At 45.5% G+C, this 13786-nt stretch overlaps 1 protein-coding gene across 1 annotated transcript; it reads right to left on the minus strand.

Annotated features, from left to right (window-relative positions):
• Positions 1 to 10326: 10326 nt before the first annotated feature.
• Positions 10327 to 13243, minus strand: LOC148594365 (CDK5 and ABL1 enzyme substrate 1-like). The gene is made up of 3 exons (XM_088526687.1): positions 13048 to 13243; positions 11948 to 12155; positions 10327 to 10477 (listed from the first exon to the last, which is right to left on the minus strand). The coding sequence occupies exons 1-3, from the start codon at positions 13107 to 13109 to the stop codon at positions 10337 to 10339; spliced, it is 411 nt and encodes a 136-aa protein (XP_088382813.1). The 5' UTR covers positions 13110 to 13243; the 3' UTR covers positions 10327 to 10336.
• Positions 13244 to 13786: the final 543 nt, after the last annotated feature.

Raw genomic sequence — 13786 nt, forward strand, 5'->3', positions numbered from 1 at the left:
GCAAGGCATGGAGGGCTTTCCTCAAGGAGTCTTCTCTCTCTTACTGATGCCTAGAAATCAGTTTGTTCTTTGCCTCATCGGTGGTGGGATGTCCTATGCATCATGTGTGGCCACGTTGCCCTTGTGAGTTACCAAATGCAGTTATTCCAGATCAGAGGGCCATTGGAGATCAAGTTAGAGGTATAGCTGTGTGCAACTCTGCAAGCTTTGCCTTGCATCTCACCTGCCAGCAGGTGAACACTCTGGTTTATTTACGTAGCTATTTACGTAGTGTATTTACATTTACCCATTACGAAGCAGTTAGGGGGCAACACGTGAATAGCTGCAACGTTAACAGATACAATAAATTTGATCAGGTAGAAGAGAACAGCATCCAGGCTCTTCTCACCATCCTGCTTCTGGCTGTCTTGCTGCCAGTGCCTGAGCTCTGCAAATAGCTCTGGCAGAGGCCTCTAAAAATGGAGCTGAACTTTCTTTCAAGTGCTCCATTGCCTCAGGGCTAACTTCACTGTATTCTATCATTTAGTGTCTCTAGTTATATTCAGGGAATTAGGATGTAGGATAGACACAGAAGCTGAAAATTTCAGCAAGGCAACTTTTATATCTTTATTATACTTCTCTGCTCGTAGTCTTCAGCATGGGTGCTTGTTGAGCTTATTATTAATGACAAATAAGACCAGACAGTTTGGAGATGAACACAGATGGTTGTAGCCTCAAGACTTGAAGAGCTGTAACCAAAGAAAATACATCCCTTCTTCCAAGGAGAGGGGGAGCAGGCCTTACACAACTGAATTTTGTGTGGCTCAGCTGTATTCCGAGCAGAGGAGCAAAACTGCTGAGCAAAGCAGCGAGCAGCTCATGGGCTGGACAGCCCTGTAGGAAGTTGCCTACTGCAGCCCCGTGAATGGAAAAAACCTCAGCTGTATTGTTTCCCTTTGGGGTAAGATAAACAAACGCTTCCGTGATGCCGAAGGCTTTGGAGGAGAGCAGTGCGCCAGAGCAAATGCTGACTCGCAAGGCAGCAGCAGCCAAAATCAGGACAGAGGAACTCATAGCAGCCGGCACAGAAATGGGTGGAGAAGCCACAAAGCAGCATCCCTTTTCCCTACAGAGTATCTCTTGGTTTTTTACTTTTATGGTTTCTGAACATACGGCACAAGGGCACTGGGATTCTGGGTCAGAGTCTTCTCTGGAATCACAGAAACTCATTTTTGAAGAGTAATTGCAGGGAATAACAGCTGAGAGAACCACACAACCTCTTGCCTGCAGCATCTGCAGCTTTAAGTAAAATAGTAGGCAGCTCATGTCTCATGGGAAGCTGCTGAGAGTTTTCTAAGCTAGAGGAAACTTGGGTCTATTACCATGTTTTGCACTATGAATTAATAAACTCCATGTGTACCTCTTTTAAAATTATACAATCTGAGTCTGCTTATCATTCAGTCATGATATTCTGTGCACTTCATGTGAGCCTCAGGCTAGATACAGCTCCCCTAAAGATGTGACTGTGCTGTTGGGAATGTCTTATGCTGTGAAATCAGATAGGAGGAAGCAAGTAAGGAAAATTATATTGCAACAGCTACTATTGCAGGTGGTCATGTTCTTATGGGGAGAAAAAAAAAGGAGGGGGGAATATGCTCTTAAAAGAGTTGTCTTTTGTGTTGGTTCTCTCTGAGAGACTTCATTAAGTCACTTCATGACAAATTGTTTTGTGGGTTGGAGGTTTGACTATCTTGCCTTAGATAGGCTGCTCCAAAATTGTAGTCCTGCTTTTGGTCCTCATTTTCCATGTGATCGTTTGGAAAACAAACAGTAAAAGAAGCCTGTGGCACAAGATCCATGATATTCTTTAAGTGTTTGGAGTAATTTTTTGTAGAGCCCATTAAATTTCCAGGTCACTGCTTGCATCTCTTTCTTTATTCTGCAGTAATCTTTTTCTAAAAAAATGGTTATGGTTATACAATTTCTTTTTAACTTTTTGGATCTTATTGCTACACCGTTAACTGGAAAAATACTCTTTATCATGTAAGCATTGTTATAAAATCAATCAGTAGGTCCAAGGGTAGTATTTCTGATTTTTTTCAGCTTTTGATTCACTTTTTTTTCCCCCTTAAGAATTCCAGGGCGAGCACCTAAGCTCCTTTGTGCTTGGAAAAGTCTATTCATAGTGCTTGCGATTTGGAAGCAAGCTAGCTAGACAGCACACCGCTCCGTGTGCCTGTGAGCACCTTTAAGTGTTGTAAGCAGAGTTTGCTGAACAGGCTGCTCTGCAGGCAGCAGCGTTGCCGTTGTAGGTGCTTTTCCAGGGCTTATTTGATGGGCTTCTCCAGTGTCTGATAAGGTCTTCAGTGGAGGCAGCTGCTGTGACTTCTTCCCTCAGCTTCTTATTTTAAGGAGTCTCTAAGGAGCATATCCCTGCCATTCCTACCACTTTCTCCAACTTACTGAGGACTGCAAAAGCTGGCAGGGAGAGGCCAGAGAGTGATCAAAGAAGTCTCAGGTCTTTAAGGAACTAAGGAGAATATTTTAGATGGATAACCAATCTAATGGCACTAGGGATAGGTCTCCTATTCCATCACTTCAACAGAAATCTTGCAAAGCGCCTGAACTTCACCACTGGACTCCAGAATGGCTTTTCACAAGGTACCAAGAGAAGGAAAGAATCTGTGCATCTATGCACAATGCTTCTGAAAGGAAAATGTGAAGTAACAAGTTCTCTGAATTACAATCTCTGAAGAGAAAATTCAGGAATAATTCATGGCTTTCTGTTTTTGTTTTGCTTTTTAAACTAAGCAATTGTTTTGTGTTACCTAACTCAGAAGAAAGAAGGCTGTGAAAGGAATGTGGGACTGTAGGAAATGGTCCCATTCTCCTTTTCTTTACTCCAGATCAGTCAGATTATCTAGGCCACCTCTATGGGCTCCGACAGGCAACCTCTGGCTAGCTTTCCCAGGGTGTTTGGCAACTCTTAGGGCAGAAAAGAACATTCACCCATGCATCAGCCTCTCCCAGAATGAAGAGTACCATGCAGATTAGTACAGGCTGTTAGTTTAAGTTGTGAACATGTTGTCAGCACACCACCTTGCAAGTTTATAGGTCAGAAATATACCTTGTATTCTGCACTGGGTGAAGCGTGAGATGCTTCTGGGACTCCTCAGGAAGTAAGTGTACTGTAATTGGTAGATTAGGACAAGCCTTCTGTACTGCCGGGAGTTGTGTAATGATGGATGCAGTGTCTTTTACAGAAATCCCTGTGGTGCAAATCTTATGTGCCTACCATTATGTTTTGGCCAGTATAGAGTTTTAATTATCCCTTGAAATAGCCTGAAGGTCTGTTGGAAGCATGGCCAGGTCGCCATGCCGGAGGTTGCCTTCCCGAGGACGGACAGGGAAGGTGGGAGATGACTTCCCTTCGGCCCTGAATGGACCAGTTTGGAGGGCCCTCACAGCTGTACTTCTGTCTCCTGATTTTAGTCCAAAGGAGAGCTGTTCCCTGGTTATTCTCTGTTTTACTCAGCTGCAGTAAAAGCCTGTACATACGTATTTGTATATTAAGTAGTGTTAGCCCTATTGGGGAAGAGGAATGAGGTCTGCACTGTGAGAGAAGTGTCCTAGGTAAAAAGCTGCAGAGTTAGATGTGCTGGGGAGTGGTGCTGAGAGCTGTGGGAGCTGCAAAATCATGATTTTTTCCTGCTCTGCTGCCTGCAAACTTCTTGGTTGCTGCCATAGGGAACTGAGCTTTCAGCTGGCAAGGAATATTTTCTCAGCCTTGTGGCCTTGTAGCCTTTCAGGTCACGCTCTCCATCTAACCAAGGATCTGCTTTGGATCACAGGTTGCCATTTCTGCAATGTTTATCCATAATAATTGTGTTGCCACCATCAATTAAATTCACCAGATATTTTCCTTCCTGGACTCCTGCAGCTTTAATCTGAGACTTTCCTTTTTCCACTTCGTGGACACCATCATAGCCTGAACGGAGCCCAATTTTCCATTAAGGGACGCAACAGGCTTTTAAAATAAATTAGACACAGGGTGGAGCCTGCAGCTCCGGGTGCAATCTATGAAAGTCATCCAGACGCAACTCCAAGCATTGCACCAGCTCTTTTTTTTTTTTTTTTCTTATCTTTAGGTTTACTGATATAATAATAAATTAACCCCCCCCCCCAAAAAAAAAGTCAAAGGCAAAGTGGCTAATGAGGAATGAAAGAGGAAATGGGACCTGGTGATTCTCTGTTTATCTGTTTGACCGGTAATTTAAACCTTGATACCTGAAATGTTCATTGGAGAAGACATTTGAATGTGGTGGCTTGTATGCTGCAACAGAACACTTTCCAACTCTGGTTTAGAGTTTGAATTTTAACATTTGGGGTATGAATTTAAACATTTGCCCATGCGAGTACTCCAGTTCCTGATGGGCTTCCAATCTGTGTTGCTCACTGGAGGAGGATGTTTCAAGATAGCAGGTTTGATGTGTAAATTGCTGCAGAAAGGGGCATTAAACACTCACAACTAGAAGAGCGTGAGATCAGAATGATCTTCTGGTGTTTGGAGACGCGCTGAGCTTTGTCTATTTGAACTGTCTAGGCCATGTCAAGATGGCTCTTTGAAATGCTTGTGCCCCACGAGGAAGGACCTGGTGGTCTCTGAATAGCTTTTGGCCGTCAGGGTGGAAGGTAGGTGACGGCTGACGGTGCTTCAGCGGGGCTGCCCGGGACCCGCTCAGTCCTCTCAGGTAGTGGGAGGAGGGAGGCTCCTTTTCTCCACAGGAGGGGGTGACATGTGGAGTTGCTGCTTTGGGGCTCTCTTCTTTAGGTGGGCCTGTCTTGGTTCTCTGTTTTCATCGAGGGTTGCTCAGGCGAGCAGTGTAAGGACGAACGTGGCCAGGGCTGCTCACACCCCTTCCTGTCAGCACTGGAGGTTGCGGGCGCCTCCCGCCACCACAACATGGAGAGGGCCAAGGAAGCGGCTCGGCCTGGGCTGCCCACGCACCTTGGCTGGTTAACACCAGGAGCGAGTGCAGAAACGTCGTAGCTGTGAAGCTTGAGAAAGCTGGATGAAAGGCGCTCATTTCTGAACTGCTCTCATCCTGATCAGCAGTAAGAATGACTCAGCTGTTACGTGGCCAGGGTTCTTGGGTTGCCAGCAGAAAATATTGATGGGAAGCGCCGGCTCCCGTTGTCTTCTGGGTGTTTATAATTTTGCGATTCATTCCTTCCTGCCTTGAGCAGCACCTCACACTGTTCATCGCTGCAGTTTTCCTAAGTCTGCTCTGGGTACTTTATCTCCCTCCCTATCCAAACTGCCTATTTATTCAAGATGATGTTGAGAGGTGGAAGGGTGAGGGAAAATTGCCACAGATGTCCTGTTTCTGCTAGCTAGGGAATTCCATGTGTTGCTCCTTGCTTGCTCCGAGACGTAGCATGTCTCGGAGTCCCAAACCTTCCCTCTCCTCAATCAGTGGACAGAATCTATTCCTGTTAAAAGTGGTCTATGTCTGAGAACATAGGAACTTAATATTGGCTTGTAAATAAACTGGGCTTTATGTGCTCCCCTTATGCTTCTCCATTCTCTCTAATTCAATAAAAAGCTGAAAATTACCCTCTCCAGCTGCTGGTGAAGGGAAGCAACAGGAAAACTTCCCCTGCTTGTCTGCCTATGTTGACCATGAAAGGATGGAAGAGGATGAAGTAGAAAGAGTAGCCTCTTCCATCATCAGGAAGGAACTTCTTGAGTGTGCTCTGGCACTGCATGTGTTTGCTCACACATGGAGTCAGCAGCAATTTCCTGGCATTCCTTTTCCCTTGCATTGAATGCATGTGGTTCATTTTCTAGGATCATCATTCATTCCTGCCCTTTTTTTTCTGTAACACACAGCAACTGTTAGTTTTAGTGTCACTTACTAGTCCTAATCTCTGCTCTTGAGTTTTGGGCAATGCTTTCTGGATTTAGACTGAATGAGAAGATGGACTCTGAGCTCATCTGGACCAGATGCCTTCATGAAAGATGTCCCTGCAGGTGCCAGAGCTCCCTGCGCAAGATGTTTCCCTCCACTACTTTATTCCTGAAAGTGCTTGTGGCAAGAAGCTTGATTTAAAACATATGCCTTTGATTTAATGTAGAATTAACTTTAATAAATCCAAATTTAACTTGAATTTCTCTGAATATATTTAGCTTTAAAACCTTCCAAGACTGATCCTCCAGTTAGAAGTGGGTAGAGGAGCTTCTGTTCTGCCCAGGTAATTGCAGTTCTGGTCAACACGCTTTGAAATGCGGCTGGTGCAGTTAGGAAAGGCTTTGGGGCTGCCGAGTGGGTGACTCTGGGTCCCCCATGCAGCTGCTGCACCTCTTTGCTTCTCTCTCTGTGGGAAGGATGAATTTGGGGTTGCCTGTGGGCCTTCTGCTCTTGTCAGCATGGAGCTCAGGGCATGGTCACCTTGGGTGTCATGGGCGCATGCAAGACATAGGGAAAACATCAACCTGAAAGTAGCATGGTGCAAAGATTGTCTTTTGCCCGTTTCTGTTCCTGTGATTAAAATAAGGCCTGTTCTCATGCTCAGGCATTGAGTTAACATAATCAGTGGGCACGAACAGGATTTAGAGGTTCAGAAGGGCCTTTTGGTTTGTGTGCAAGTTTATTTGAAGGGATGCATGTGAAATTCCTGCTTCTCTTCATCTTTTCCCCCTTGTCTCTGAAGTTTAAAATAGAAGATGGATAGGCAAGCTGCGGTCAAACAAAAAATCCCTTCCCTCTCTGTCCTGTCCGCCCTGCACCAAATCCCTAGATGCCAAAGGTGCAACTTGGCACAGATTTTAGCAGTGGTGACAGTGCTGTGGTGATTGCCTAGGCTCTCCCTTCTCTGAACAGCTTACATTTTTAGAGTTCAATGTGAGGCCTGGTGTCAAAATAATTTCGCATCACGGGAAGGTGTCATCATCTTGTAACAAGCTGATTCCTCATTGTTTCCCAAGACATACTGTGCACTGTGTACTATGCAGCCAGGTGAGCTTATTTCATTTAAAGACAATGTGAAGTAGCCCAAAGAAGTCACTGGGCTGCTTGCTCATAGTTTTGGAAGGTGATTAACAGAGCAGTTTATTTCCCGTGTATTTAATGTTTTGGGCTCTGTGTAAATCTTGTTAACGTGTGTATTACCACAAATATCAGCTTGCAACTAAGGGTCTCCAACCCAGACAGTGATGGGTAGAGTGCCAAACCTTTGGCAGTTGTTTATTAATGTGGACTCAAGGGATGCAAGGACAGGCTGCTGTTTGGAGAGGCTGTCTGGCCCAGCGAGGTGCTGGCAAGAACATTAGCTTAATTGTGAGCCCTAATTTGCCATCCTCCTGTGTGCAAGTGAATATCTGCGGCTGAACTCCTGAAGGCTTGCGCAGAAGCACATAAACTATTGCTGAGTGGGTAAGGATTAGCATGGTAAAGAAGATGCATCTCCTGGTCATCCATGTCCTGAAGCTTTTTTGGGGGGAAACTGGAGCCTGGGGCTTCTTGCTTTAGTTGGCTCACAAGTTACAACGGGAGTTACTAGTAGTACTGCCATCGGCTTAGTAATGAGCAGTGTTATGTCCCAGAGGAAGGCAAAACCAAAAACATTTGGCACAGGCAGATAAGAGAACCGAATAATTTTACTTACTGTCACTGGTGGAAAAAGAGTCTGGGCTTTTCAATTTTTTTTTAAAAAAATTATTTTTATTTTAGAAAAGGAAAAAAAAAAAAACTCTGCATGGTAGAGCGTACGGTATATAATCTCAAAACATAACAATGATATGGAATGGATTATTATCCAAACTATTTAAAGAAGTCGAACCTAAAATCATTTGTAAATCAACACTCATTACCATGAAGACAAAGGCAATCAACACTTTGTTTGTTTGTTTGTTTGGTACAGATTTCCTTGGTAACTTCAGCCTGAATTTTCCCAGGGTTGGGGAGAAAAGGGGGCAAATACTGCCTGTTGTCCTACCCATAACAGTACTGACCAAGCTTTGTGCTTTGACATGTAGCATCATATGGCTTTGTATACATTCCGAAGCGAACAGTGCAACATCGTCATCATCGTATTCGTTCCACGTTCGATCTGTTGCTGAACATGACTTCAAAAGCCTTCCCGAAACAACAACGACAGAAGCAGAAAGTCTCTAACAATCAAGATTTCATCCCAGAAATCCGTGTAAATTGTAGCTCAGGGCTGGGGAGCCGCACAGAAGACAAGGATGTGACAGCACAATTCAAGGGCATCCCTACGGGCTACGTGAGACTTGTTCTGCAGGCAGTTTCTTGCCGTCACTACTCACTTTGTCCCTGCAATACCACAAAGCAACATTAAATCCAACTCGAAACCAAAATGTGGGGGGGAACGTTTCTCTGTGCCCCCTCTCCCCGGGTCCTGGCGGAATGTGTCTAGCTCGCGCTCAGGTAAGCAGGAATAACAGCACAGTGGATCCCCCCCCGGCCCCGCTGCAAACAGAGGGAGAGCAGCGGCACTCAGCAAACTCCCCTTAGCCTGACCCTGTGTTTTGGGGTAACCCTTGCAGAGCCCACGGAGCAAGCGCACATGGACATTTCTCAAACTAGCATTTACAGGTAGAAAAGAAGCCCGGAAAGAGACTGGATGTTCCTGGCCTCACTGAAGGAATAATAAAACCGATTAAAGTAAAAGCCAAAGAAAGCAAGCGTTAGCGTGTTTGCATCCTCTGCTACGTCCCACTCCTCCACCTTCTGCTCACAAGCCCTTTCCATACTCCAAGCAAGTGCCCCCAGACTAAGGTGCGTGAGGCTGCAGCCGAAACCTCATGGCTGAGGCGGGTGTTTCTGTTTGAAATACCATAAATGTATTTGACTTGCGTGCAACTGCGTGGGGCATGTTCAGGGCAAGGCTTGTTGAATCAGCACAGGGGAAGATTGGACTTGGGTCTAAGCTCATGGGTTAATTAAAAGCAATTGAATAGTGTCCCCAGGCATGGCACTAGCATAGCGTACACAGCATCAGAGCTGGGATGGACATCCTCAGCCTTTCCTGGGCATCCAGTCAGAACCACGGAAGCTGCAGAAAGTTTACTGTAAATCTCCAGTACTGAAATGGCTAAAGGAACCGGACCTTAACTGGTCACTCATCTTAAGTTTTGCACAACCAATTCTAGTTAAAACAAAACCCAAAATAACAATAGCTGATGTCCCTGTTGTTGGAGCCTTAAGACACCTGTTATACTACTGAGCCCTACTCTTTTTTTTTTTTTTTTTTTTTTTTAATAAAACACTGTTTTAAGATACAGCACAATAAATGTGCTTATTATGCACTCTAACATAGAGCACAGAAATACGACACTACAGAGTGCAAGTCTAACCATCTCCACAGTGGGAAAAGTGCGAAGGTTAAAAATATGCATGTGGCTGAACACAAGACATTTTTATAAAACATGACGTGGAAATCTTGTACTAACACTTTGATCTTTGTCACGCACGTGAGTGAACAGGAATGGTCAGCTGCTGATTCTCCTCTTGCAGTAGTAGTAGTAGTGTAACCCTTTCAAAGGTAAAACATTGGAAAGATGAAGAGAATAAAAACCAAAAAAAAAAAAAGAAAAAAAAAAGTGTCCCAAAATGTTCCCGTTTACCACTTTTCCAGTAGTTATGTTTTTCAAGAAGTAAACACGTATGGTCACCTTGCTCCTCACCACCAGTAAGGGAAGCAGCGAAGCGGCTCCCCCGGCCCCAGAGCGCTCCCGCGTTGCACACTCACACGCACAAACACCCCACAGGAAAAAGTGCACTTTCAGTTGCGGATACAAAAATAGATTGGCACATTCTTTTTTTTTTTTTTTGACACAGTGAAGAAATCCTCTGTAAAAGCTTTTTCGCAACGGCTACGAAGTCCCCGTGTAAGTCGCGGCAGGTCGGCAGAAGCAGCCGTGGGCGCAGGCGCTCGGGGCTGTGAGGTGGAGGGGGCGGTGAGGGCCGCCCTTTGCGTTCGTGGATGTCTGGTTCAGGGGCGCTAACTCCTGCGTGCGCTGTCCCCGCGGGCAGGGCCAGCTGCCTCCTGGCTTCAGCCAACGTTAACCATTAACCAACATCTCGGGCTTCACCTGCTTGGAGAAAATAGCAATACGGAAAGCTGTCAAAGCGGAGAGTCTTACGCCAACGCAAAGTTTCCTATATGTCACTGGAAAAAGAAAAAAAAAAAAAAAAAAAAACAACTGTTTCTGGAGAGCGAGAGCAGGGCGAGCGAGTGGAGCGTTGCGAGGCCGCTTCCGCGTGTCCAGCCGTGGCGGCAGCTCCACAGAGCCGGCGCGGAGCCCGGAGCCCCTCCGGCAGGGCAGCCGGCGCTAGGAGTGCTGCAGCAGGCGTCTGTAGTGCGGCATCACTTCGTGCTCGGGTAGGTGCAGCGCGAACTCCAGGGCCACCAGCACCGGGAACTCGAAGGCGATGAGCTCGCGCCGGTTCAGCCGGAACTTCTCTTCCAGTTTCTGCAACGACAGCCCCACAGGAACGGCCCCGTGAGCGACGCCTTCCCTTGCAGCACGTGGCCTTCCAGACACACGTGTAAGCCTGTGCTGCTCTCGCTAACCCTCTGCCTTGCTGGTGGCTCCTGGAGTCACGGTTTTCTCTTCCCACCCCCTGACTGCGCCTACCCAGGTAGGCACTGAGGATCTCCCTCACTGCCACTTTACTCAACAAGATACTTCTTTTTAACTGACTGAATGTACCGAGTTTGGCTGAGTGTGCTATTTCTCCTGCTCTACTCATTCCATTTCTAGCAGCTGTATCTTTTACTCATCATAGCGATTATGACTGCAGGAAGAGGGAATACCTTGCTACATGCATACATCAAAAAGCACTTGCGTGGTGGAATACACACTTCTTGCAAATGCCCACAAAGTTCATACCCGCCCTGTAATCATGAAGTGTCCTGTCAGTGTTAGAATGTGTTAGAACCTCCTACTGGGGAAATCAGTCCCGTTGCAATTAGCTCTATTTGATTTTATAGATACTTGAGAGGCCAAAGGTATCATCTGCCAACAATTTTAAGAAATATAAGTAAAAGAAGCCACTGTCCTCAACAGTGAGGAGATGAATTGCACAGTTGGCTTTCTGCTGTAACATATTAAATCTCTCTTCTGTTTTCGACAGTTTTGGATACTAGAGGAAGGCAGTTGAACAGAATTTCCTCCTCCCCCTTCGCTTCTCATGACCTGCCTGGCTTGCTGCCTCTCTATCTACCCACTGGATTGAATGAAAGGCTCGGGGTGTCTTAAATAAAGGACCAGTATTTCAGGGTAGCAAGACAGGCCAGATCAACTCCCACTCTTTTTTTTTTTTCTGGTTATTTGTAGGCCACTCTAATGAACTGACTGTCAAGCCATTTCTGTGACTGTGGCATAAGGGCATGAATCCGCTTCTGCTTCCCAACCACTTTCTTGTGTCTTTTGAACCAAGCAGAGTTTGGTAGCCAAGCACCCGCCTGCCTGTCTGATTTTCTGTACAGATATATGAGATGATTGCCATTTTAGTGCTTGCAGCTGGCTTAGGGAATTACTTTAGCATGGTGTGGGTAGAAGACCAAACACAGAAAGCAGGCTGGGGTAAAGTGTTCTCATGGAAAATGATGTTCTACACCCAAAAACTTAACTTGAGGAAGGAAATCCGAACCTAGTAGCCTATTACCCTCCTTCCCAAATTAACACCTGCATTTACCTTTCAAATGAGAGTCCTTAATGGTTCTTGAAAACACAATTAAGGGAAAATGAATGCCCTGAAGGTTAACTTTTGGCTTGTATCAGGTAAGATAGTATGTGGCACCACGCTGCTCAATCTCGCCACACAAGCTTCCCACTCCTCCGTAGAGGCACTGGGCACTGCCACCTCTACATCAACGTATAATAAAGGCAGGCAGGTGCCTGGCTGAACAGCGGGGTCCCACAGGAGGGCATACGTACGTCTATAAGATGCTTGACTTCGTGTTTTCTGAGGTCGCTGCCTATCTTGGCGGCAAGGAGCACGCAGGCACCAGCACAGAGCTTCCTGTTCTGCTTGTTGAGCTTGCCCTTGAGCGCCAGCTTCTCGAAGTACACGAAGGCCATGGCCACGGTGGGCTCCTCGAAACCGCACTCCTCCTGAGCAAGCTTGCGCATCTCTCTCTTCAAGCTGCATACAGAAACCAAGCAAGCATGCCATGAGGTGCGTGGCAAAGCATTTCTGTTTCACCGCTCGAGTCCTTCTTTCAGACATTTCTGCTTGGTCAAAGGGAGAGGTGAAGAAAGATGTAGTTTACTGGGCAAATGTCCTGATATTCTGTTTTGTGGATTACATTTCAACCTCACCCTCAATAAACAGCTGTAGCAAACTATAGAAGAACCTAAAAAGCTTTGACACATTCAATAAAATGACTTCATCAGAATACTTAAGCTACATACAATTTATTTAATGACGACGACTTCATTGCTTGTGATCTATGTGCAGCTTTGCTGTTGGTTCTATTCAGTCAAATTCAAATTAACAGTCCCCCAATGTACTGCAGACTTCTCTAGTTAGCAAACATGGTTCAGCATCCTTCCAGACACTGCCATCTCAGGAGTCAAATGAAGTCCTCATTAGTTCAGCAAAGCAATATGTCTAACCTGCTCCACTGGAAGAAAGACAAGATATTACAGTTTCACTGTGAAGGTGATCACTTGTTTTCCTTCTGGCTATGCCCTCTGAACAAGGCAAAAAGATTCTTCATCTCTTTTTAAGTTAAGTGCCATGAGGCTTCTTTGTTTTCTCTTCCCTAGGTCTTACAGAATAACCTGCACTCACTTTGCATCCCCACTCCTTCAGATACTGTGTTTTACACCTGACTGGTACATGGCTGAACACGTTCCCCCATTTTGTTTAACTGGGCCATTAATCAGAGAAATCATCTGACTTATTCAGCGCCTCCACAGATGACTGTTCCTGGAATATCGATCAATACTCTGCTTTGCTTTGTGTGCAACAACTGCACTGAAATGTGAGGCAGCTGCATCATGTTGCAGCTGTATCAGGCCTGGCAATGTACCTTCGTATTTTACTGAGGGTTAACTTGATGTGAGGGAACTTCTCCTTGAAGGTCTCGTTCATGTCCTTCTTGAGATCTGATGGCTTCACATAGTCAATGACTGTAGTCTGTAACAGAGCAGCCAAGATAAAATGACTCTTGCAGTTTGCAGCCAACGCTACTCAATACCAAGTTCCCCAATGCTGAAAAGTAAGGAATACCAAAAAATGTCCTGGCCTTCATGTTTTCAGATAGGGAAAAGTTAAGTCTGAGTTAGGCTAACAACTTCCTTGTGATGGCTCCATCCGAGCAAGTGACCTGAAATCTGGAAAGACGCGAGCACAAGCCCCGAACACCATGCGCCTGATGAGGAGCCTTCTGAACATGGATGAGTTTAAGCTAAGTGGGTGTGGATTAAACCCAGCTGACAATTCTCGTTACACCAGGACAAGGTCATGGGTTTGCTGAGCACAGATCTCGTGTGCTTTTCTGGGTGTTGTGCTTCTGAAACATATTGCCATTCTTTCAAAGTGATTAAGGGAACCTCTGGTACAAATTCTTGAGTGCCACCACCACACATTTACAATAAAGTAAATGGCAGGTATTTCAATATAAGGCAAGATATTAACACTGTCACAAGTTGCCCAAGTGGATAGAAATATCGAGTTAGGACAACATGCTTGTGTGTCTTCATTATGCTGATATTCCTACTTCTTGCTGTTACAGCTTGAAAAGATTTCCCTAAGTATAAGGCAGCCCT

The sequence above is a fragment of the Tinamus guttatus genome, unplaced genomic scaffold (genome assembly GCF_059628265.1).
Source record: "Tinamus guttatus ecotype Peru unplaced genomic scaffold, ASM5962826v1 Tinamus_guttatus_pri_ptg000249l, whole genome shotgun sequence".
NCBI lineage: Eukaryota > Metazoa > Chordata > Aves > Tinamiformes > Tinamidae > Tinamus > Tinamus guttatus.